Source organism: Lissotriton vulgaris, chromosome 1_1 (genome assembly GCF_964263255.1).
Source record: "Lissotriton vulgaris chromosome 1_1, aLisVul1.2, whole genome shotgun sequence".
Classification (NCBI taxonomy): Eukaryota; Metazoa; Chordata; class Amphibia; order Caudata; family Salamandridae; genus Lissotriton; species Lissotriton vulgaris.
In genome coordinates, this window is record NC_141685.1 from 533,707,562 (window position 1) to 533,734,500 (window position 26,939).

Genomic DNA, 26,939 nt, shown 5'->3' on the forward strand with positions numbered 1-26,939 from the left:
GTAAATGACAAAGCTATTAATTACGTTATTTAAAAAAAAAACACATAAATAAAAAAATTGTCATTTACCATACTACTAGCTCCAACTTTCCTAAGGCGAGACCTATTGCATTGCAAATGCTTGTTACTTAGTTGGCACTGCTCAACACTGAAAACCTTTTCTCAACTGTACTTCCTACCCAGGGACCGACATTATAAAACACACTGCTGCCCGGATCCGGCCAAGAAGCTAGGCTGCTAAGTGTAGGCTGCTAACAGTAGTAAGGAATGTGTATGTTTTCTGCATGTCCTCGACATGTGGAGGGGGGTGGGGAATTGTGGTGTTTGCTTCCTTATGCAAAACAAAATAAAGAGATATTCCACAAATTAAAAAAATGTTTACGCTAAAACGATCTAGTTTTAATCTGATTTACATCTTGGCTTCAAATATACCACAGTAAAACTTCAATTTCATGATGTTCTCTAGGCAAACTGTTGACGATTATCTTATGAGACCTGTTTTAATTTCATAGATGGTGAGGCACTATCTTCTCTGTGGCACATCATTTGCACCGCAGAGGATGTAACTATCGTGTAATAGCCCTGTGGTTCAGAGGAAATCGTGACTTGAGTCTACCACCATCTTCCAGAGTAACATCAGAATTGCTTCCGCTACTGCTTACCAGTGCTGGTTTCCACGAAGAAGTATGGAAGCGTGTACTAAAGACCGCAATAGGGGCATGGCCCACACTGATGCCATTCAGCTCCAGTAAGCCAGAGGATTTTATGGAAGCAGTGCCAACATCCTGTCTGTCTCCCAATGTCCCCAGCTCACAAGGGTATTATATAACTGTAGTTTCTGGTGGATTGCCACAGGATGTCTGTTTCCATTCATGATTAGCACACTGGATCAAGCGCAGTAAATCGAGCACATATCCCAGGGCTTGCCCACAACCTTGCCTCGTTCTATCTATGTGGCATTGTTGGAGTGAGTGCCACCTGATCTGCCTCTCAATGGTTGCTGAAATCCATTAGCTACAAGGAGTTAATTTCTTTCTCTTTCAGTGGAAAAGCAATTATGCCTCCCCCAGCTTAAGACAATGGGTTCTTCACTAATCCTTTCGCCCGCACCACCAAAACACGCTCCTGGCTTGAGAAATTCTTATAGAGGCTGGTGGTGCCTAAGAAAGCCATTCAGTCACACTGTGCTCTAGAATTTAGCAGAGCTCAATCATGACTATACTTGCCCTCATATCCATATACTACAGCCAGCTAGAACTCGCTACTTAGGGCGTCAAATCTGACCCCTATGGCGGTTGACATGTCATTGCCACAATTTTCTGCTTTAAAGAGTAAAAACTGAGGGCCGAACAGGCAGCCATGGCATTTTTGATGGCACATATTTTTGAGGGTTTTATGTACTTCAGTAGCACAGATTACAGTACACTGATGTTCCCCTATATCGTAGACTCTACATCAGTGTAACACCTCCAGAGATTATTACCAGGTATTGGCAAAGCCATTAGGTTTTGCCTGTGCAAGATCTGTTGGCTTGGTCATTGTTTTTTAGCAGAGAGGGCTACTGTGCAACATGGCTTAAAGTTAAAATTTAAAAAAAAGCACTATGACTCAGCCAGCATTTACTGCGGCCGTGTGCTTTTTTCCATGTAAGCCATGTTGCACATCGTACTGTTAAGGGGGACAAGCACCCCATGGCTTGCCCAAACCCAAAGGAAAGAAAATAGGTTCCCAATATCAACAGCTGAAGGATACCACTAGTCCAATCAAAATAATGTTAAAGAAGCTATGTACCAGGGCTGGAGAAAACTCAAGACTAGAGAGGAAAGCCATTGAAACAGGAACATAGAAGTGAAAAGACCAGAAGAAATTTCCAAAGCACACTCTGATTATATATTGTATGCAAATGGCCTTTCCTAATAGAACATACAGCTAAGGCGGTTGGCCTCCCAAGTTTCAAACATTCCATTCTAAGACTGAATCAAGGTTAGGTCCGTGAAAAAGTTGGTGGTTAGAAGTTAGGTTATTGAAAAATATTTAATTTAAAATAGAGTTACGTTTGGCCCCCAAGTTGTACTTAAACTAGGAATTGCACATTCTGTAATAAGCTGTATTTTGTATATCTCTGCGTCTGCATCTGCTTTATGGCTAGGGCCAATGTGATTTTACCCCACCTTTCAACACAGCTTCTCATCTTTCTGGAAATATATGATATTGCTATGTTATTTGCCATGCTCTTTGAGACTCCCCAAATAAATGGATTTGATTTCTATTGTCACGTATTCTACATATTGATCATGCACATAAATGCCAGAGTCTGTACTCTATGATAAAAGAAAATCTATTTTTTTATTTAGTTGTGGAAGATTTATATAAAAAGCGTGAACCAGTTCCACACCTGAAAGCAGTTTATTTTATTACTCCAACTGAAAAGGTAAGTATTTATAATGAAACATTGCATATTGTAGATAATGCATTTCAGGATGCTATGGGCTAAAGCTTATCTAGTGTGATAAAATGGGACTGCAGAACATCCTTCTCAGTAACTCTAAAACATGTGGGGCTGGTTGTTAAAGTTGAATTGAAAGCATCTGATGGGTTATCCATTTGTATTATGGTAAAGGAGCATGCTGCCTATTCAGATAGAGATCCCTGCAGTTGTGCTTGTTTGTTTGGTAACAAATATCAAGATTTAATAATGTAGTCTATTTCTTTACGATGATTATCCTTACGTTAATGCTGTAAACCATATCATTTACTTCGAATGGAAAGTGCCCTTTGGGTTTCTTGTGAAGGTCCTTAGAACGAATGTGCTACATGACGTGGGGAAGTGTAAAGTTATGTTGATATCCTGTAAGGGATTTACTGCCCCGTAATTACAATTGCATACAAGAAAGTACATTTGCTAGATCCACTCAGAACTTTGGTTGAATAAACCTCCAGAAATATATACTTCCAAATGTTATCAGTATTTCCTCTCTTTTCATGGTATTTCAGAATACCATTTTATATATCATCCAATGGGTAACTAAATGTGTTAACACAAACAAACAAACTAACTTGGACTTCATTGTAGATATGTTCTGAGCGGCAGTTTAGACCTTTGATTAGTAAAATACCAACACATAACGCAAAATAACTGCCTTTTCCATTTGTGATCTCTATCCAAAGTTTTTTTTAGCAGTCTGCATTCTTCCCTTCTCCAACGCACATTACTTGACCCAGCTGTGGCAAATACCCCCTTCCTTTGGCCCAAGGACCTCAGGGTTTCTAGTAAGAGGTTGTACTGGACCCCATCCTAGCCCTGCTCCTGTCTCTGGCTTGGTACAATAACAACACTTATGGCAGTATATAGTAACTTGTTATCCCAGGTGTCACTAATTCTATATCCATGCTTGTTCACTTACATTCTGCCCCCACTTTTAGCACAGTCCACCACTGTGATACTTCAGTTTGCCTCTGGTGTTTCTGGAGCATAACTCAAATGACTCTGACACACCCTGAGCAATTAGAAATGCAAAATAATATTAATCCATCCCTTTCTGAATGGTCAACCGCATGATCTCTCCTACACAGATGATGTCGGGGTCAGAATTCAAGTCTCAGTCGCCAGCCATTTTGTATTTTGAACACATCTACAACGGCCTAGACTTAGTCTGGGAGTGGATGGAAAGAAGCAACCTCAAGCTCAGTGGGGCATGGGCATAGGGCCTCTTGCTTGCTCAACAGGAATTCTTCCATTCCCCCTTCTGGATGAAACCTCTTCTCTTCCTCTGAGGTATCTTTTGTAATTCTACCAAAAACTTTGGAGCATAACCTAGGAATGTCTAAACCATAGGAGCCCTTTATTTAATCACAGACAGGTCAAAATGTATATCCACCTGTATAATTCCTAAGCAGCACTGTCATCCACACGTTGCTAAGCTACATGGACTCTTCGCTGTTCGATCCCGGATCCTCCTCCCAATCTTGATCAGGTCTCTGAAGTTTCACTTTTCAGGACACATTTGCCATTCCAGGTTTCTATTATTAGGTAAATCTGTTCAGGGGTAATCGTGATATCTCAGGCTATGTTGTAACTGTCAAAGATTTGTGACCAGGAAGTTATTTTAGAGCTGTGTAGAGCTTGAATATGGCAGATGAACAAGATGTAACCAGCAAGCAGCACACTTTGAGTCAAAGAAGGCCTTAATGTACATGCTTTGAGCAACATAATTAAATTCACTTGTTTAAAATTTAAGGGTATGAAAGAGGCTTTGGTGATGCCTCTGTGCTCAAATTTGATCTCTTTTGGCGTACCAGGAGTAAGGGAAAATGTGCCTTTAAAGGTCGCACATATTCTCCTCCGGTCACCGACTTTGAGTACTTTTAAGTTGTTATCTTGACTTTTTGGTGTAAATGTGCACAGCAGTAGACTCTATGCCTGCCTTAAAAAATATCCTGGGTTAAGCTCATATTACTAACGTTCATTGTTTCTATTGGTAATTTTAGCAATTAGTTTTGCCATGAACAAACAAGAATAGGCAGAATTCCTGCCACTAGGATGTTACACATCTTCTGCTCATATTGCCATCTGCATTACTGGCCCTGATGTGATTTCACTCTCATGTAAGCTCATGCTATTCCAATTCTACTTCTCCGGTTAGATTTGTGCTATGTAGGATCTTCTGCATGTGAGAAACCCAAACGCCTCCCTCCAAGCTGTAAGGAACAATTCTACTAGTGGCGGAAAACAACACACTCTTCAAACAGAAAACATGAAACAGAGCACATTTCAGGCGGACTACACTGTCTAATAATGTGCTCCCAACAACACTTCCAAACATGTCAGGCCAAGCACTAACATCCAGTAGAATGGATAGCGGGTAGTCTGCTGTCATGGTACAAAAGCGCACTCCATGCCCAGAAACACCACACATGCATTTCCACATTCCCAGCCACCAACGCAGTTGCATGCTTATTATCCTAGGAGAACCCAGCACAACTGGCAAAGCCTTTTGCCTCAACCCCAATATACCAACTTCTCAAGCAAGACCTAACCATCTAGGTAGGAAAATGACCAAAACACATGTTACACATCATCACAAGCTGAATCATACTCTGGTCTGCTGAGCTAATCTCAGGGCCTTGTTCAATGTATAAAGACTGTTGATATATTTTTACAGCCTTACCAAAGGTACCAGTAAACTGACAAATAACCTAATTTCAAGTTCTGGGCTGTTTCAAACAGTGAATATAAAATAGGCAACAGTCCATCTGCAGGGATACATTCCCATAATACGTCAAGAATAGTAAGCTAACATTTCTCAGTAAAATGATCTGTTTAAAGGAATTGCATTGTTAAAATACTTTTTGTGTTTTCTTTTCCATTTTTTTCCCCTTTGGCAGTGGTTGTTCTCTTCTTTGCTAGGACAATAAAGGGTGAATCATAAAGACTGTAGTCTTTTAGAAATCCTATATTCAGAAAGTGTCACCGCTCCCTAACAGCAGCATTAAAAAAAAATCAAGTTTACCTTTGTGCTTCGCGTCTTGAAGCCATGTGATATTCATTTGTTGCAGCTAGAATGTGCATGTTCCTTCAGAGCGATATTTGTGTGTTGAAGAGGTGACTGTGCCCCTTTGTCTCTGTACGCCCTTTATGACCTAAAGTGGCCCATCACTTTGCGTGTCCCATCCTCCTCTGTGTGCCCTTCTGCCTGTGATATGTTTTACTCTGTGTATATCTTTCTCTATGCATGGTGTCCAGTCTGCAAACATCATCTCATCTACAAGCCTCTTCCGTCTCTCATTCTGTACGTTCTTGTCCCTGTTTTACTAGTTACTGATCTGTTTGTCCTGTCTCTTAAATGCCACAGTTTTCTGTCTAGTTTTACTCCCATCGGTTACTATTTGCTTAGTTCCTATGTGTACTCATGCTCTCTCTTTCTGGCCCATTAGTCCCTGTTCTTCTTGAAGGTTCCACATTTCTCATTCTCTCTGACCCATCTTTGTGTGTACCAGCAGGGTCTGTGTCCCACATTTCACTCTACTCCATTGTTCCTTGTACCTTGTGTCTCTGCTCATCTTTCTCATCTGCCTTTCCATGCCACATCTTTCTCTATGCACCCTAGACCTGGCAGCCCTAGTTGCCCACCAACTTCCTCTCAGTAAAAGGGTACTGGGATATAGTTCCTTATTGTATCCTTATGCCCAGTTTCTATTCTGATTCTGCCCCATATCTCCCCGTTCTGTTTTTCCTTTTCCCATCTCTTAGCATCTCAGTGAATCATTTCTGTGTGCACTTGCTCTCTGTCATTGCCCACTATCTCTGCCCATTTCTTTGACCATTTTCCCTCTGCCATGCATTTTCCACGGCTCCATCTCTCCTTATGTGCTCTATCTGTCAGTACCTGTTCTACACACTCTGCCACATTTTTCCTGTGTCCAAACATATCTTTTACAGCACCTCACAATATACAACACCTTCATGCCTTATTTCTCAAATAAGTTGGTTTTATCCAGTGCTCTTCCACTGCTTTATTTGACATTTTTCTGACGTTACTATTGATTTCCACACTTAAATTCTTTTAAATTTAGAGTTGGTTCGCTTCCGCTTGGGGCTGTGGTATCAAACTGGAAATCAGCTGCACATATGTCCCCCAACTGTGCATGTTGTCCGAGTAGGATAGAGTCCATCACGCATATCCTGTTTGAATGCCCGGACTATGCAAAGCCCAGGAGCTTTTGGCTTAAACCTCTTTGCCGAAACATGGGTACACGTAGCTACCTAGTAGCTTTGCGCATCCTCCTGACGGACACACCCCCCCCAATTGTATGTGGAACAGCAAAATTTTTAAAGCAGTTTTGGCTTATTCGTTGCAAGAGATTGTCAGTAGCGGTTTAATTCTTCTTTTAGCTAAATTAATCCGGGCATTTCATGTCCTTTTATCTTTTTAAATGAGACTTAATATTGACTTCTTATGTAATGGTTTTGTACTTTTGTAAATGGTTGTATTGTACTTGTGCTTATAAGATATCTTGCATATCGAATAAAAGCTTATGACTGACTGACTTAAATTCTTTCACTCAAACGTTCTTTCACCTCAAAATCTTTGCCCTGTTTCACTCTTTTCTCCAGACAAAGGGGATATTCAGAAATGTTTTGGATAAGTAGGACATTGGCATCATGTGTTAGAAAATAAAATAATGTTGCAAACAGAGGACATTTTTGAAAATAAGTAGGGAATGGGAACAGGGAGGTATACAAAAATCACAAAAATATTGAGTGTGGGAAAGGTGCGGTTTGAGTTCCTTACTGAAGAAATAAATAAAAACAAATGTCAATAATGGAAATAGGAGGTGGCGTGAGGGAAATAGAAAAAGAAAGATTCAAGTGACTCCTGCTGCATTAAATTAAGTTATAGAAAAATGAAGAGGTGCAGGAAGCAAAAGTGGGACAAGATTTTATCATGAGTAAAAGTGGAAGTGGGTTGGTTAGTATAAGTGCAATCATTAAGGTTGCACACACGGAGCAGAATTAAGAACTTCTCCGTGCAAAGAATAGGCTATTGAAGTAGTGACATCCTGGTAAAGGTTTAGTGGTACAAAGAGGTTTATGTCAGAGTAGTTGATGTGGTGACTTGAATCACCTTGAATCTAGCAACTAGCTGGGTTGAGAAGCACAGGGTACATCTAGAATTAAATTAATTCTCCAGTGCTCCCAGAGCAGGAGAGAAGAATTAGTTATAAACTCACTATCACTCTTTCTCCTTTTTCCAGACCATAGGTATACTTCACATTTTGTGGTAAAGCAGTGCTCAACTCAGTTCCTTGAATACCATCTTTCCTGTTCATACCATGCCGAATTCCCTATTGTCTGACAATAATACAACATCTGTTCTAAAGACCGGGTAGAAGTAATAAGTTGGGAATGGCCGAAACCTAAGTCAAAACAGCTAGTCATATCAACCAATCCGTAGCAAGACTTCCAAACCTCAGCATAATGATGTCCTGGCCAAATTAGAAACATCTTGTGATCGGTGATGGATATCTGCTCACCACTGTCCTCCTATTTTGGACTGGTCAGGCTGGAATGAAGCCAGTACCAAATATCAGGTATATCTCTTAACGTTATGAGGAGAGGACCAATACTAAAGACATACAAAAGGGGGTGGTGATGGACGGAGCATCTGAACCAATTATGACATTGTTCTGCATTCTGTCCATCAACTGTTGTTTTTGCATTTGTCACCCGAGTGGGACGGGTATGCTCAGACGTGAGTCCCATGCTCTCCACACCACTGGAGTCAAGCTATCCTGGCTGAAGACGGCTGATAGCCAGAAACCGGTCCTAGGATGCTTGATTCCGGTCCAGGAAAGACATGGCTTGGCAGTTCAGGCTGAACTGTTCCCTTGAGGCACATGGTCAAGGCTGATTTGCATATGGCCATGTCTGAACTGGGGTGGTGTGGAGTGCAAAAAAACAATGGATTTAGGCCCAGATCTCTGTACCGGGGTGAATGTAGGACATTGTTCTACATTCTGTCCATCAACTGTTGTTTTTGCAATACTAAAGACGGCAGCAAGTAAGCTGCCATTCCCCTCAACTTCTCCTGTAGCCATGATCTCTGGGGACCTCAAAAATATGAATTAAAAGGCCCAGGCGGGCTGCAGGAGGGTGGCATAGATTGAGTGCATTTTTCTTATGGGGTTTCCACTTCTATTTGTATCTCAGTTTCATTTACATTGCTTCTAAATGCTTTTAACAATTAAACTGGTTTCCTTTTCGGTGTGTTGTTGCTGTGGTATCAGAACATGCAATTCAGGCAACAGAAAAGCTTAGCTGACTTTGGTTGTTTGTGACTTTAAAGTTTATAGATCATACCTAGAACCTTTGTATGCTCATCTAGAAAAGAAAATGATGATTTCTGGTTATTTTATAAATTGTCAAGAATGTGCATTATTTTTAGTGTGTAAATGTTGAAATTGCAAATTTGCTTGTAGTCTGTAGATGAGCTTGTGAATGACTTCAGTGGGAAAGCTCCCTTCAAGTATGATGCTGCGTATGTCTACTTTTCTGACTGTAAGTATTTGTTTAAATCTTTATTTATATGTTGTTTTGGTGCATTCCTTTTAAAAGTTTTTCTTCTGGTCGTTATTTTTTTAATTTGGTTTCACTTAAAAAAAAATAAAAAAATGTAATAGCCCAGTTCCCTGCGCTTAACTGCCGTGTTTGAAGCAAGCACACAGACATTACATTTGTTACAAAAGGTTAATTTTTTATTTCAAAACCTAAATTGGGAAGATTTTTACTGGCCAAAATGTTCTCAACCCCAATGTAAAAAAGATGCATTTAGTTGTGCAGGTTGCTGTTATACCAATATAGTTTTGTGTTATGTTAGGCACCTGCAATTATGCAATTAGGGATTCTTTTTGAAGGCATTGTGGTCATGAAGACTTCTTCAAACCCAGTGGGTGATTACACATGATTGCGGATTATGGAGTGTTTTCCAAATAAGTATGTTAATCAATTGAACAGTTAAAGGACTGTGTCCAGAATGTCACGGATAACTGGTTCCTTGCAAGGTGACTCCAGGACCTGGCCAGGATTGATGTAAACACTTTGTAGCCGATAACTACATCTCACAGAGAGGCTGTGTGCTCTCATGCATTTCAAAGGTTGCTAGCAGTATCATCCACAGATGTAATATTAATTAAAAAACTCGCAACTTGTTTTTTATGTAGTGTTTCATACGGTACCGCTGCTATTTCTAAGCATGGATAGTAACAACTGTTGCTATTACACACTTAAAATTGTAATCAGTTTACTAAGTAATAACAGACACAACAAGCACTATTATGCTTAGATTTCATATTTCAGTCTCTTATAAAAGCCCTATTCTCATCACCCGCCTCAGACAGGTTTGGCCAGGGTAGAGCAAACTGAATCCAAAGGCTGAAAATTGAAATAATGATTCTAGAAATGTGATTGTGACTTGGGGATGGATCAGCAAGAGCATCATTTTGCATATTACAGGGAGTTTTCACAAGACCAGTGTACAGGTGCTCAGTACAGGAGCCCTTTTGGTCTAAAAGCAGGCGATGGTGAAAATCGGCTATCCTTTATTGGTGTTCAGTGAGTTGGCTTCTATTGACTTGGGGTTCATGCCGTGGCCTCACTTCCTTGGCTTTTCTATTAGAACTCACACTGGGAACTCTCTCCAAGTAAGCTCAAGCAAGTAAGCTTAAGCAGGTGCTCTACATAGACATTTATTTGGCAGTACTATTACTATTTCTTGTGATCTATATAGGCTTTCATTTAGGTTCATTACCCAAGTTAAGGTGGCCACTGTAGCTTAGGAGACTGAAGTTGGGCATTGGTATTTTTGTGTAAAGGACTAAGAATTATAGATAGTCGTCGTAAGAAGACATGCCGTGGTCATTATCTAAGGATACCATTCGATATTTCCAACTTTCTATACGTTCGTAGGCCTTGTCTACCAGACATCATTTTGATGTCTGGAGTCGAAAGCCTATTGATGCTCATACAAAAAATGTACAGTGGACTTAGAGTCCACCCATTGCTTACCATTTGTTGGCTTTGTTGTCCCTTCCATTTTCTTGCTTTTTATTAAGTGCATTGCCTGTCTCTTCTTCTATATGCCCTGTCCCCTAAACCCCCTTCCCCTGGAGCAAACCTACTTTCCCATCATTGTGTTTGGCTAACTTGTATTCTTCCACTTGCATTTGATGTTTTTAGTAAATTTACAGTTTTTTGAAGGACCCAGTAGCTACCATTTTCGGGCAGGCTGCTCTGCTTTGCGAACACACACTTTTCACACTCCTCTGTAACTTCCCTACCCTCTTTGCGCTCCTTTTTCTGCACTCCTCCGTTGTTTCCCAAACTGCCACAAACTTTTTTCAGAGGGTCCAGCAGAGGCCGTTTGCTGCAGTCGCCCCATTATCTGGAAAGCACTTTCATGCCAATCAAATTATTTTTATTTGTTTATTTAGCAATTTAAGTGGTGTCCACTATCTTAGATCAGTAAATGGAAAAAAAAGAAAATGGTGGCATGTTATTCCATGGACGCATGCACATGTCATTGCTCCTTTTTTTCTTTGAATTTTTTTGCCAATCCTGCACAGCATTTGCAGAAAGCATTGGCCAATAGGTAAATGGCCAAGAGGCTTTGGTTTTGCCGCTGCTTTTTTATTGAAAATGTTTCCACCAGATTGTAGGGAGTGTTTCTTTTTAGCTATACAAGCCTTCTAATAAGCAGTTTATTCTACACCTCTAATGTTCTGAGGCTGAACTTTTCAGAACTATATTCATACACTTTTGCCAGAGATGAATGACAATCAGAAATTCAGTAAATTTCTGCAAAATCCAACTCTTGGGCAGGCCTGTGAACTGCACTCCAGCAGAGGTACTTCACAAGACCTTAATCAGTCTCTTTGCCTAATTTTAATACAGTGTGGGCAATTAACCTTGCCCAGTGCTTAATTTCTAAAAGAAAAAGTACCGGTGCCGAAGCTCTGCTCAGAGGCCAGTAACTGGTGCAATTAAACTTCTGAGTGCTGAATACAATGGCTGGTAGTCTTGAATCCACTCCCAGAGACTCCTCGTCTGTCTTGCTCTTGCAGGTTCCTGCTTTCTCTCCTTGGAATGGTTTTGCCGTCTTGCTTTTCCCTACGTCTTTCTAATCTGTGTTTCTCTTCTCTGTTGCGCTTGGTAAATATCTGATGCTGGAAATAAGTGCTGGTCCCCAAAAACACGTACGGGTACCCCCTACCGGTAACCACTGGCTTAAATTAAGCACTGCCCCTGCCCAATCCTTGGAGTCACTCCATCACTGTCTTGAAAGTGCTCTGAAGTAAAGTGAGTCTGTATGAGTCCTTTACAACAATAAGTGAAAGAAACAAAAATGCACACACAAAAGAAAAATAATCATCATCCTCCCATCCTTCACCTCAACATGTCTCTCTAGAAAGGTAATATGTTGTAGGAAGCTGGCTTTTAAATGATATATCAAAATTAGATATACTGAGTAAAGCGTCCAGGGGTTTCTTTATAAGTGGACAAGGGCTTGCTCTAGCAATCCCACGGTTCTTTTCAAGAGGGTAGTGTGGTTAAGCAGCCTTAGGCTTATAAGAGGGAGTGCTGGACATCTGCAAATACACACAATAGTCAATAAATGATTCACACGACTCAATAAGGAGATCCAAACCAATTTATAAAACTAACTTGTATCCTTATACATATTTAGACACCAGAACTGCCTGTCCAGGTGCCAAACGGCTCTAGATGAAGGCGGCCGGCTTTCTCTCCTGTGAAGGGAGCCAGATTTGCATTTCAAAGGCGGTGGCTTCTTTGAACCTCCCCTGCCTTGGAATGTTAATCAGCAGGTCATCTTGAGGAAGGGTGTATGAACACCCTCTTCCCCTGCAGCCTTTGTTTCTAACCTCCTGAGAGCAAAGGCCCTTGGGAGGTCGGAAACTTGTCTCTGGGTGCAGGCTGGCAGGGACTGGTCGGCCAATGCTCCAGAGGCAAGTAGGTTTTCAGGGGCCACCTTTAAGTGCCCTCCGTCTGCCCTTTATTCACAAATCCACCCCTGAAATCAGGGTAGGTTTGTGAATATGAGATGTTTAATACCAAACATCCCTATCTTCAGTGAAGCTATCATGTAACTTGGGAACTCGTTTTCATCAGTGTTCAGCACATGTTCTAAAATGGCTTCCCTGTTCACTTGTGCTGGCAGTAATTGGAACTGACCAGCACAGGGACATATCCGGTCATGCAGATATGACCTCACATGTAATATAAGACACCCTGCCTTAGGGCTGTAAAGTTTGCAGTAGGGGGGTCTTACAAATAGCACACACAGGCTTAGGGGACATGGCACACAGGGATGTGTCATGCTGTGTTTTCACTTTTGTCTGCACCAAAACATGCAGCCTGCAATGACAGTCTTGCATGAGTTTGGTAAGGGGCCCCTTAGGTTAGCAAAATTCGTACTGCCGCCCTTGGGAACCTTCTTTAGTATCTCGGGCCCTAGGTGCGAGGGATACCATTTACTAGGCGTTTATAGACCGTGCTACAGGTATTGCCAATTGGGGGAACAGTTGTACAGTTTTTGGGAAAGAGATCTGGCATTGGGAACCTGGCTAGCAGGAACTCAGTGCGCGTCCAATAGAAATCACACCTTTTACCAGGCAAAAAAGTGGGGTGACCATGTCAAAAAGGAGCACTTTTCTCCATAAGTAAAGCACAGCAGAATGACAATAGTTAGGTTGTTTTATGAGTTTGTCGGGCAGTAGGAGTGATCAGTAAATAAAGTCAGTACCATTGACCACCAAACACAAATTCACCCACTTCAAATACTTGAATGATATGAACTTGATGAAATGTAAAATAAAAATAAATAAAAAAAGTACAAAACTATAACGTTTCATAGCATGGTTTTGTAGAGCAATTGCCAAATTCAGTAACAAAGATAATATCGCAAATAGGTTTTCATGCTGGGCTTTTTATATCGTAAAACAAAAATAAAGATATATAATAATTTCACTAATTTGCAGTGCCATGGTTGTCCAAAGAACCTTGCACTAGTATCCTTTGACTACCCAGTGATTGAGATTAAACTGTTAACCATTAACAGCTGGACCCTAAGATAAAGCTTTTTACTACAACAGAATATTGGAAAAGAAGAGAATATGTTTGCTTGGTTGACAAAGTAGGCGTAATATTGTGCCCACACTGTCGTGAGGTTAAGTTTACATTAATAAATAATGTTGCTGTAAGAATGGATACATTTTATTGTAATGTTTTATGGAATTTAGGAGAAGCTATGGAGTATTAAAAAAGACACCTCCCCTCCCCTCATTAACGCTTACATATCGTCTTTACATATCATACAGTGGTCTACAGGTGCATATATTTTCCCCATATGTCTCTTCCCCCCCCCCCCCCCCCCCCCCCCCCCAAATTCTTTACACGGTGTCTGTTTCTTTGCAATAAATTCTCCAGTGAAATTAATTGAAACATTTAATTAATCAAATGTGGTCTTTCAGAACTACTCCAATACCAAATTAAACATTTATCGATTTGATTACAAATGGGGCACTAATCGCCACGAGGGGTACAGCCACCACTGCTTAGATTGGTGGTTATACCAATGGGAGAATGATGATATTGCTTGTGACAAATTCATCAATTTCATTCTTTCAGTTCCATTACTTAAATGATGCGGCTATAATCCAAAGGGCAATATGCTCTCCAAGTGTAGAGTTCAATCAATCTATCAATAAATCAGTACGTTTATTAAGCGCACAGCTGCCAAAGGCGTTTTGGCACTAAGAGATACAAAAAACAGAGCGGTCATCCACAGCAGATCAATCCAGGTGTAAAAGACAAGTCTTCAGCTGATATATAAATACATTCTCCTTCTCAAGAATCCTCAAAGCTACATGAGGTATATTCCATGGCAAAGCCACCAAAAACAGTTGTCCGCCTCTTGTTTAAAGCTGAAATTAAAGGCATGTTAAAAGTAACGCTTGGTCCAATCTTAAGGTACACCCAGTCTGGTAATGCAAAAGCCTATTATAAAGGTACTTAGGAGGAGTATGATGAAAAAACCGAAATGTGATAACTAGCGCCTTAAAAATTATATGTTTTCCGATTGGCAGCCTATGTAACTTTCTCAGATGGGCATGACCGATTGCACTGTGGCCACTTCCAGAATTCGGAGGGCTGCCACCTGTTCATGTCTTGATTTCTTTTGCTCACTAGAATAGAAGCAGTCAGGCCAGAATTCAAACTAGAATGACTCCAGAAATTTAAAATGATCTGAAAGTTATGTTTTGCTTGCTTTAGTGAAAGCTTTCCTTTTGGCTCCAAGAATTCCTTTCTGGTATTATAAAACCCTGTCTTATAATTAACCAGAACCACTTTAAAAACCCATGATCCTTGTTTTGAAATGGGTAATTCTCAACCTATGCTGTGGTATGTTTTGCACCTGCATGTATTACGTTGCATATTTTACGTCCGTGACCATTTTTTCGCATTATCCAATGAATGATGCATGCATCTACCTTGTACAAATCTGCATTTCCATCCTAATTTTAGTGAAAAATTGTATTACATCAGATCATACATTTTTGATGGAATTGAGAAATAAATCTAATTTTATATCTGCATGCGTAAATTACTATGCACAACCTTATTGGCACTAGGTTAGATACCTGCCATAGCACTGGCCGGATTGATGTTGGTGTAACTGCACTATCGTCCAATTACGTGACAGAGAAGGCACTGGGAGAGGGTTGTCTGTCTGATTCCCCTGATTTCCAGGGGGTCAGTCAAATACTGGAACTTCAAACTTCATCCATAATGATGTGTTGCAGTTTGAAAAATTGTCCCAACAGTTTACAGGCAGTTAAACTAAAATTAATTTTAAACTGTCCTTCTATAATGAAGTTAAATAGTACAAATCCCAGGTCTTATTCTTGCACCAATTTGAAGATTTATTGAAAAGCTATGGTTGTCCCTTCTTTTGTTGCAGTTTGCCCCGACAGTCTCTTTAACAAACTAAAGACTTGCGATGCTAAGAAAATAAGAAGATGCAAAGAAATAAATATTTCCTTTTTTCCACTAGAGTCTCGGGTATGTTACCTTTTATTAAGTAATTGTCAGTTTGTTATTTACTTATTCTTTTATTATATTGAAATATTTATGTAGTGCCAAACCTTAATGAAAATTGGAATGAGTGTGGATATTGGGGATAGTTAATAAGTTTCAGAATTGTGGTCTGCCAGTTGGAGGCTTCTTGCACACTCTTGTAACATTGGTCGACAATTCTGATCTACTTATCATATGTTATTTTAATTTGGTCATCTGGGGATTTATTGTGGCAGTATTTGCAATATCTTTCTCATGTAGAAAGGCTCATGCATCAATAAATTCCTGGTTGACAGGGAACGTGATCTATATCTAACAATTCCAGGCTTGGAAGGCTGGAGGGTAGGCAAAAAGTACTCTTGTCCATCTTATTTCTATCCTCTGCGTTGTGTTTTGCTGCTAAAATGTTTTCTTTAATATAGGCATTTGTCCTCAACATACCAGATGTGTTCTACAGATGTTATAGTCCCGATGAAACAGTTGATAAAGAGGCTATGATGGAAGAAGTTGCACAACAGATTGTGACTTTATGCGCCTCTTTGGATGAAAACCCTGGTATTCGATATAAAAAGTGAGTCAAAAGTAAGATATGCTGTTTATTCTGTAATTTTACTCTGTTTATTCCTATTGATGTAATCTTGAATGAAAAAAGGTATATTACTGTTTCTAAATGGAGGGTTCGGAATAGGTTACATGGCTTACTACTGTCCATTTTTTTGCTCTCATTGAAGCTCATTGTCTCTTATCCATCCAATGGTATTCCTTTTTTCCCCTTATGAAGGACCAAAGCCGCATAAGGCAGAGAATTCAGCTTGTGATTTGGTCTTGGTAACCCTGAACCTGTTCACCCACAAACCACTCAGCCTTGTGCCAAGTTGGTACCAGGCACCTGAACATTGAATATGATCATATTGTGATGCAAACAAGGCGTCCCTTCATGAGCACTTCACCATTAATCCCATACTCATTAAGGTTTACAGATCTTTTGACTGGGTGTGAGTGTTTGATTGATTCAGATGCTCCGTCCATCACCACCCCCTTTTGTACCGCTTTTGGCCACTTAAGTGTGGCAGGGTATGCTCAGACGTGAGTCCCTTGCTCACTTTGCCACTGGATTCAAGCAAGCCGGGCTGAAGACGGCTGGAATGCCAGAAACCGGTCCTCGGAAGCTTGTTTCCGGTCCAGGGAAGACATGGCTTGGCAGTTCGGGCTGGACTGTTCCCATGAGGCACAGGGTCAGACTGATTTGCATATAGCCATGTATGAACTGGGGTGGCATAGTTGGCTAAAGAACGGTGATGGATTAAACCCAGATCTTTTGACTGGGTGTGAGTGTTTGATTGATTCAGATGCTCCGTCCATCACCACCCCCTTTTGTACAACTCAATCTGGTGGGCACCAGTTCCAGATGTGCTCTATCCTCTCTCCATCATGACTATTGTATCTTTCTTTGCTCTGCATAGTTGCTTATCCATGAGTCTCATATGCTGGGCCATCAATTTAGACTCTCCCACATGCGTACTGCAAGCACTATTACTTAGGACCATGTTTTAAGCCACACTCTGTTTGGGCAAGCAGTCTTCAAAATAGCTTCCAATGATCTCCCTTTGATCCCCTTTTGCTGCTCTCCTTCAATGTCGTTTCCTGGTTTGTAATTGTTCTAACACATGTGGGAAGTGGGTTGAATTTGCAAGTTACTTTTCTTTGATTACATATTGATTACTAATCTCTGTCCAGTATCCCTTCTTTCAAGCACAGTGATTTCCATCAATACTACGTCCCCAAACCAGTTTATTATCATATCCCTTGGTCAGCCCTTGTTGAGGAGTTGAGGCGTGCAGGAGGCTCATTAGAAGCAAACTTTGAAGTGCCTCAGAGGGGCAGATTACAACCTGTTGTCTCACTGAATGTAGATCTTTGACATAGTTGTAACAATCCAGAAGGTGACATTGTGTCTGTTAGTGTCAAATGCTTGGCAAGGGTAGATGCTGCTGTAGAAGTATCTATTTCTTTATTTGTTCCTAAATTGTTTAATGACAGACACACCCCTGTGTGTTTTATACAAATTTATGTATTATGAAAATGTATAAAGAACAGATGGCTTGTGAAATGTAACATTCAATGTGAGGAAAATAATTGAAGTCATAAAATGTGTGACTATGAAATAAGATCCAGAGAGTTGTGATGTTTCATCTAGATTCTCATAACATTACAGGATTAACCTAAACTTATTAATACACATTTAGGAAACCTACAAAGGGTTCAAGGCAAGTAAGTTTTTGTGCTTTCATTTTTATATGGATGGAGGGAGGTTAGGGTCCATTATCAAAGCAAACTCAAGGAGATAATGGACCGAGCGCTGAAACTTTTCAGACACTTGCCCCAGTCACAGATCTAGGTTGGATCCATCATCGTTCTTTAGCTCACTTCGCCACCCCAGTCCAGACACAGCTATATGCAAATCAGTCTTGACCCTGTGCCTCATGGGAACAGTCCAGCCCTAACTGCCAAGCCATGTCTTCGCTGGACCGAAAACAAGCATCCTGGGACCCGTTTCGGGCTAAGAGCCCTCATCAGCCAGGCTAGCTTGAATCCAGTGGCAAAGTGAGCAAGGGACCCACCTCTGGGCATACCCAGCCAACTTAGGGCGAACAAAGCAAACACAAGGAGATGACCAGACGTGAGTCCCGTGCTCTCCATGCCACTGAAGTGAGGCTATCCTGGCTAATGAGGAGTGATGCCCAAAAACCGGTATCAGGATCCTTGTTTCCAGTCCAGGGAGGACCTGGCCTCGCAGTTCGAGCTGGGCTGTTACCAATGGGCGCAGGGTCAAGACTTATTTGCATATAGCTGGGTTCACCCTGGAATGGCATGGAGAACAATTTAGGCCCCGATATCTGTACTGGGGTGAATGTATGACATTGTTCTGCATTCTTCTCATCAATTGTTCTTTTTGCAGCTGTCAATTATCAGGCTCAACTCAGGATTGTAATATAACATCCTAATGTTCCTAAACTTGTTTTTACATATTTTTCAGTGAGCCATTGGATAATTCGACTGACCTTGCGAGCTTAGTGGAGGAAAAGCTTGTAAAATACTATCAAACTGATGTCATAAATCAAAATAAGGTACCTTTGTTATTTACTCTTTATTAAGAATGTTCACTGCATTAAGTATATAAGAAGATAATAATGCATTCTTTGTTTTGGTACTGGCCTGATATTATTAATTCACACTCCACAAAATGAAGCATCTGTCTTGCTTTGCAAATCTAGCAATTGATTTAACTTTCAAAAAGATTGATCCTTTACATTGAAAGGAAAACAAATGTGTAGCTGATGATGATTTCATTTTTAGGTCTCGTGTGGCGTCGGGTGCGCACATGCGCACTTGAGCTCGCGGGGTTTAATGACTTGGAGTAGCGAGGTTAAGCCCCGCCCCTCTTCTCCATTGGCTGGTCTCCTAAACGGCGGCCAGCCATTGGAGAAGAGGTCCCAGTGACGTGGATCTAAGCCCCGTCCTTTTCGGATTGGGGGCGTGTTTTTTATTTTCTTTCTACCTTCTCAAAAACACGCCCCCCAGTCTGAAAAGGACGGGGCTTACAGTTCCTTATCTTCTTTATGGGGCCATCTGTTTCGCCCCATAAAGAAGATAAGGAACCTTTTTCCGCAGCGGTAAGTCGGCAGGCAAAGAACATGACGACGTCACGTCCAGCGCTTGTTTTAAAAGTGAAAGTGCTTCACTTGATCCACAACCTCAAAGAAAATGAATATTAGGTGTGAGCCCTATTAGCCGTTGGTGTTATATTTTAATTTTATAGATGGGGCCTCTGATATCCCACGTGATACCAGAAGCCCTTCTTCCATTCGACCCCCCCCTCACCTATCAGTCTCCAGCTATCTACCCAGGCCGTCGTATCTGGTAGCAGCTGTGCCGCCGCCTCCCCTGGGGAGTGCAGGGAAGGCTTTAATTATTATGCGCCTCCTCCCCTAGCAACCTGCCGCCTCTTGTGTAATGTGACCCCGGGGGATACTTCCGGCCGACCTTCCCGTAAGTCCTTTCCACCAGATGAAAAATGTTAGCCTCAAGCGGAGCCACAGCCACAACTCCCCTCCCTCTTAACCGTCCAGCATAGTGTGAAGAACATGGGACCGATAAGGGAACTCGCCCCCAACCGTCTCCCCAGCCGAGCCAAGGCTTACTATTCAAGACCGTTCGAGGCTACCTGCAACTTCTTCTCAAACACAACGCACAGAAATATAAAATGTGTGTGTGTGTGTGTGTGTGTTTGTGACAGAGAGGGGGACACTTCTAACTTCACTCTTTCTGTCTCTACTGTTTTCTGGAAATGTGTCCCTTGGCCTACACTGGTTCCCATTTTCCTGTGGCGTCTCCAGAGGTGGGCCTGATGGGGTCAGTACCCTTGTTGTATATTAAATGCCTGCACGCCCTTGTACCCCATCACAGCAGCTGTTGAATGTGTCAACACAGAAAACCAGCATTGGCAAAGACAATTCCACTTCTGCAGGATGTGCTGGGTTCCTTATGCTAAAAACAGTACGGAATAAACAGGTAATTCAACAGGTTTCCGAACCCTACTCAGACGTATGAACGCATGTGTTCATCACCTGTGCGCTTTAAGTAAGGGAACGAACGAGAATATCCAATAAGGTGTCAACCTCAGAAGGATGAGAGGTTGAGTAGACGTGCCGAAATTGGACCCTGTATCCAAGAAGCAAGGCGCTGTGAATTACTTCCTCGAGCTTAAGTTCAGTCCACGCCTCTCCCTCCGTCCCAGCCCCCGGGAGTGCAGTGTCCCCCGCGTTGCCCCCCCGCCAGAGTGTTGTATGTCTGTTCCTTCCAGGTCGGCCGCCCCCCTCTCCGATGAGTATCCGGCTCAGACGGCTCCCAAGTCGTCCTTCCTGTATCCTGTCTGGTTCCTCCGGTTTTAGAAATGCCACCCCGTGTTGGATTGATAAGCGTGGCGGGGAGCTACAACACCCTGAGAAAATCTCAAACAAAGTTTGATCACTTCCACGAAATCTCAGCCTTTTCTTACTTCCAGACACGATTTTAGCACAATTTTCACACGCCATAAAACTTAAAAGAACGCTATGCTGTTGGGCGCTTAGTTCAAATCCGATACTTTTTTTTCGCAACACAACAGTATTCTTCCAAAAAGCTGCATTACTAGAAGATAATTTATAATCATAGGGGTTTGTTCACCAGACTACTTTTTTGTTTTAAATAAAAAAGCAAATGTCGCGCTTGAACCATTTTTATGTTGAGTTCTATGTTTAATTATATCTGTTTTTTATTTAAACTTTCTAGAACGCCGGTCTGCAGTCATCTTTAATTTATTTATACCGAGAACTTACATTTGGACAGCGGCGGTGCGTCCATTGGGGCGTTTGGGCGTTGCCCTCCCAATGCGCACTGCCGCCATCCGGGACCGACACTGTGTTAAATCACACATAATTCAACGAGTTTCTGGCCGGCCGGTCACCGGGCCGGACTAGAAACCATCAGGAAAGGTGGGGCTTGTGGGGGGGGAGGAGGACAGGGGGGCTGTGCAGATGTGCTAGTGCGCGTGTGCTGTTTCGGATAGGTCATTTTCCTGCCCGGCGCGGACATGCACACTAGCCCCCCCCTTGGGAGATGGGGGGTTGCCTCATGCCGTAGCCCCCGGTCTCCTAATGGGGCGGGGAGTTTGGCTGCCCCAGCCAATCCTGTAGAGTCAGTCCGTCCTGCCTGATGCCGCCTGACGTCAGCTAATCCTTAGTCTCACCGTGACCCCGCACCCGGTAGGTTTGATGTTTTGTAGTGCTGCTGCCGCAGCAAATTACTAGTATCTCCATGGCCACATAATCCATTTTTGCGCTCTTTACACAATGTATATGCTCTACCTGTCCGGTGGAAAGCAGAGGAGGGGGAGGGGGTTGATAATAAAAACAAAATATGTAGATAAACCCAGACCAAACGTAGTGTGCTTCCATTTCCTTGGGCTTGGAATCAATCGCCATCAGTTACTGAATTCTGCTAGTTTGCGATCTGTTTACTTGTTTTTAAATAAAAAGCCTCTGTGAGGTAGTCAGAAATGCATTATATCTCAAAGTCTGTTATTAAGCCACATATTGAATAAGCAGGTAGCTACCTATGTTGTATGACATCTCTTTATTACGGTCATAACTGCACTTTCACAATTTCTTTATTAACCTTCCTTCCTTCTCAAAATTGCTTACAAATGCACCATTTGTCCACTCGATTTTCACATTTTTCTCGGGGAGGGGGGAGGTGTTGGGTGGGGGTTGTACGGACACGCGCGCCGCGCTCGCGAGCTATAGTGCGGAAATCATTTGCCGCCGCACCAGGTTAAAATGTCACCAGCCGCCACTGCATTTGGAGTAGTGTTTTGCTGTTGCCGACTATTGTAATTTAATACAGGTAGCATAGGATAAATGAACTGTATCTAGGAAGGATTTCAGATGTGAAAGCGATAGCTGCATAAAATTAAGTTTGAACATAGTTGACATTTTTTTGCGTACAGATAGGGGAAGAAACCTTTGACCACACAAGTAGGGCGGGAGATGGGTAACCCACCGTTCTAATTAATATAGAGGTTATACAAAGCGTACCCGCAAAATAATGGATTTGGCCTAATTTCGATTATAACGCGAAAAAACGTTTTCAAGCAAACAGAATTGAGACTCCTTCAATTATAAATGGAAAAATTATTTCAAACTTAATTCATAACATATGTGAGCTATTTTCTACCTGCTCTGTTATGAGAACTGCCTTGCTGAACGAGAGAGAACTCTCATTGGAGGAAATAATGTGGCCATCTTTGAATAGTGAAATAGTTAGCGGGCTGAGCTTCTTGCCAGTACACTTCCGTGTAAGTAACTAGCTTGAATCCTGCAGGCATGGGCTGGGCACCTCAGGAGAGCCCGGGAGTACGGGTACCCCACCTGTCCTCTCCGATGTGACTGCTCACTCCTGTCCTGCACTTCGAGGTACCGGGGTGGTTCTCTTGACAGGGCTGCGGCGGCCACCTCGCCCCTGAGGCGCCAGCCATGGAGGGCATGATGGAGGGCAGTGGGGTTTACTTTGAGAATGGCTATAGAACTCGGGGAGACGAGCTGGAGTGCTTCCGGCAGAGCCCCTCAGCATGCCTGTACGCGCAGACACGGCCCATCTGCGGGGGAGTGCCTCGTGCATCAGAGGGGGCAGTGTGCACAGACACTATGAGCTGACAGCTAGAGCAGGGCTCGAGCCCTCCCAATTCATGGCCTCTGGCTATGCCTCTGACCCCGGCACGTAGGGGCTTATTTACAAGCCCCTTGCTCCACCTGTACGTCTATTTTCCCCATGTTAAAAATGACGCAAAAGTTAGGCAAGGGGCTTGTAAATAAGCCCTGTAGTGTTCCCACGGCATGCGGTACCCCTGGATGTGGAATACTAAGGCCCAGCAGCCCCTGTGAAGCAAATGCGAAGCACTGCCTGGCCGCCATTCACTGTCACACAGCCGCCTCTCTGCCACGCGAGCACCAATCACCTCACCGCCCCCGCAGCACTCACCTTAAAGCCACTCCACCACCACTCACCTCACTGACACACAGCCACCATTCACCTATCTGACATACAGCCACCATTCACCTCACTACCCCCGCAGCATTCACTTCACAGCCACTCAATCCCCAATCATCACACTGACACACAGTCACTATTCTCCTCACTGCCATGTAGCCACCGGTTAGAGATGTGGCTTAACGGCTAGAGCGGCTGACTTTGAAGCTGGGAAATAAGGTTCGAGTCTGGCAGAGGCTCAAGCATCCTGCGACTCTGGGCAAATCACTTAACACTTAATCTCCCCTTGCGTAAAAAAAAATGAATGTGTACATCTGTAATGCAACTGTAAAGCGCTCTGATATCGAGTTTGCGCGATATAAAACTGCAACATCCAAAAACTGCCCCACAGCTATCTAAGCTAACTCATTCTGAGTCACCACTCCCATCCCTGCCATGCAGCCCTCACTTACCTCACCGCCCCAGAGTCCTTACTCATCTTACCACCACAGAGGCTTCACTCGCCTTACCTGCACACACACATCGCTCATTTCACTGGCTCGCCGGCATCACTCACCCCACTTTGTATTGCAGTCACCACGCACCTCACTTACACACAGCCACCCCCGCTTCACTGCCATGCAATCAAAACTCACATCGCTGCCACACAGCTAATACTCACCACAAGCCATAACTCACCTTACTCCCACGTAGCTTTCTAATGTGGTACAAGAGAGACGCTCAGAGCACAGGTCCGTGATTGTTAGATTTGAGAATTTCCTATTGACGACTGTACATTTTAAAATATTAAAAACTGAAATTACAAGTTAAACAAACAAAAATGTTCCAATGCAACTAATTAAACAGTAAGACACCTCACGAAAATGAATCAAGTTGATTGTAATATTCTACTGTTAAAGCCTGACTGTTCTGGGAAGCTCATAACTTGAGGCAGGAGAAGTAGCAATGGAAATGCAGACAAGGCCTGTGTTCCTCTGCAGGCAAAATGCATCTTCTCCGCAGAATCTCCAGTGCAGTATCACCCGGCGGTGAGCGAACGCCGTGTCTCCAACAGCTTCTTGCTCAGCAGCTTTGCTCATTTCGCCACATCCTGCTGCGCTAAGGAGATTGCCTACTGCCATATTGCCTACGGCGCGGGGATATTAATTAATTTTAACAGAATCCCTGGGCAGTGAGCAAACGTCTTAACTAGATTCAAAACTATTGCAAACATATATAGGCTAATTTCTTAGTCTTATCTATACCACAATCTATTGTGCGCCCTGAATTAGGTCCTAAAAGCAGCGTGTTGTGGTCTGTGTGTGTGGCTCTGTGTGTGTGGCTCTGTGTGTGTGGCTCTGTGTGTGTGCAGATGCAATAGGTCTGGCATTTGCGAGAGATTGAGCTATTGGCATTGTAAATGACAATGCCATTTATTTATCTGTTTTCAAAACCAACACATAAATAAAAATGTTGTCATTTACAATTCCAATAGCTCTAACTTTTGCAAAGGCGAAACCGTTGCATTGTAAATGTTTGTTATATAGTGGTCAATACCACACATAAACCATTTCTAAGTGCTGTGTATTACACATTACTTTTCTCCGTTATTTCCAGGTAAAGTTGACCTATTTTGATATTCAAGAACATCCTTACATTTTTGAGCCCTCTTCTAAGGCTTTTAAAACCACTTTAGGAAGGAACCTCTATTTTTAAGTAATACTCGGGCTGTTGCGTGTGAAGAGTCAACCCCACCCTCCCTTCCCCAAACTGAAGTGGCATTGTGGTAACAAAAACTATGGGCAGCGGTTGTAGACCTGCAGTATTGCAATTAAAATCAAATTTATACAATCACAGTCCTTACACACCTACTTATCCCTATATATGCCTATTTTCACATTATTCTGATAGTTAGCATTTTGGCTTCTATATTTTTCTAACCTACTATTTTAAACAGTCTGATATTTTGCCTGCCTACCTAGCCGCTGATCCTGTCTTCCAGGAAGTTTACTGGAGTTTTGACGCCTCCTGATGCTTCCACCATTGTTACGTTTGGTGTCTATCAGTATTTTTTTCACAAGTTTGTTCTTCTGCTGAAGGGGAGTTCTACTAGGGATTTCATTATGATGATTTTGCCTTATATTGTCGAAATTCATATTTTTGATTTGTTTATTCGCCATGAGATTTGTTATAAGGAACACCTTAGGAGCAGTTCTTCCCTTACGGAATCCATTTTTATCTCCAAAACCATTTTGTATTCCATTACCACCTTGTTCAAGTCAATCCCAAACATCGCCAGTGCTTCTTCCTTTGTAGTCTTATGATCTTTGAGTTTTGGTATACTTACTTTTAATCCTGTGGTCATTTTTGTTCTCATGCTGAGCTTTTACCTAATTGATCCCTCCTGGACCTGATTATTGTTCTTTGAGGTTTCTCTTTGCAAAACCCGTTCAAAGCTGGGTCAGTGCTTCAAACTTGTGACCTGTAGATCACATGTTGGAATCCTGTCATGGCTGACTCTCCCCTCCAGCTTTCTGAGGTCAGTAAAGTGAATGTCAATTATTTGGGTGATAGTAGCACTTTATATACAACACTTGACATGCATGTGGTGTAATAACAAGTTACTATGCATCTGATCTTGGTGCCCCAGGAATGGACACCATTTTAGTCTGCATATTTCCCTTTGCCTTGTCTCAAATTTGCGTCCTTGTGTGCAGGATTCCAACAGTTACCTTTTTCTCCCTTTTTGTCTCATGTTGCACTTTCATGTGTGGCAGCAGTCCAACTGGGATGTGGCTTTTGGCCCACTGCTCAGCTGGCATATTCATGGACTGGAACGCTGTTCCTTGCTAATTCCTAATCCAAATCAGTCAGACGTTACTGAATCACCGTTTTCATGTCAACAAGCAGTCCTGTGCCTCTTGTTTCTTCTTCTGCCCATTGCATGCACTCTCCTCTGTGCCCAGGATCGCTGTACAAGCTAGATGAGCTTGCATTAACCATACAAAGGCGCGATTGACTATGTGAAGCGGTCTTGTTCCTGCTTTCGGGCTTAGTGCACCATCTGCTCTGACTGTTGCAGTGGCACCTCCTCTTCATTGTTCAAATATTGTGCCTTCCATCTTGGGTGTCTTTGCAGTGCCCCTGATGAAGAGGGGAGGGCAGTGCCCACACCTGTATTTTCACTTTGCAGTTATTGAGGCAGCTCAAGATTTCTTTTATCAGCATACTCTCTCATCAATTCTGAATTTCTTTGTTTAGTATTTATAGGGCCATTAGCCTCTTTGAGGCAGTCATTGGCATAGTGCAGACAATAGGATTAGTATCAATATTAGTTTAGTGATAGTTCCAACACACCAAAAGCTACCTCACACATTTCACATAGAAGTATGACATGACATAGTCAAGTAAAGGAAAGCTTTATTCGACTGCGTTTCAATACAGGCATAAAAGCACATAATAACAATATTAAAAAGAGCGACATTTCATTTCATATTATTTACAATATTATGCACATAAAAGGGATATATAAAAAAACGCACATAATTCTCCATTAAACATATTACAGGAGTTATAAGTCCATGCTACGACCTTTCCTGATTCGAAGGACCTTTTTTAAAAAACGTTGTTATTCTTCATGCTACATGCTCCTTTTCCAGAAGCTAGAGTAAAAACATGGCCTGGTGACACTGCTTAAGCCCTAAGTTCTTTAAAAATTGAAT

The 26,939-nt window shown here is 42.2% G+C and overlaps 1 protein-coding gene across 1 annotated transcript in view; it reads left to right on the plus strand.

Moving 5' to 3' along the window:
- STXBP3 (syntaxin binding protein 3) overlaps nt 1-26,939 on the plus strand; it is a 189,742-nt gene that overhangs the window by 61,554 nt on the left and 101,249 nt on the right. The window contains exons 4-8 of the mRNA XM_086953899.1: nt 2,354-2,430; nt 8,979-9,057; nt 15,536-15,636; nt 16,074-16,222; nt 18,689-18,779. Of these exons, the coding sequence (XP_086810025.1) occupies nt 2,354-2,430; nt 8,979-9,057; nt 15,536-15,636; nt 16,074-16,222; nt 18,689-18,779 (497 nt within the window). The remainder of the gene's footprint in view (nt 1-2,353; nt 2,431-8,978; nt 9,058-15,535; nt 15,637-16,073; nt 16,223-18,688; nt 18,780-26,939) is intronic.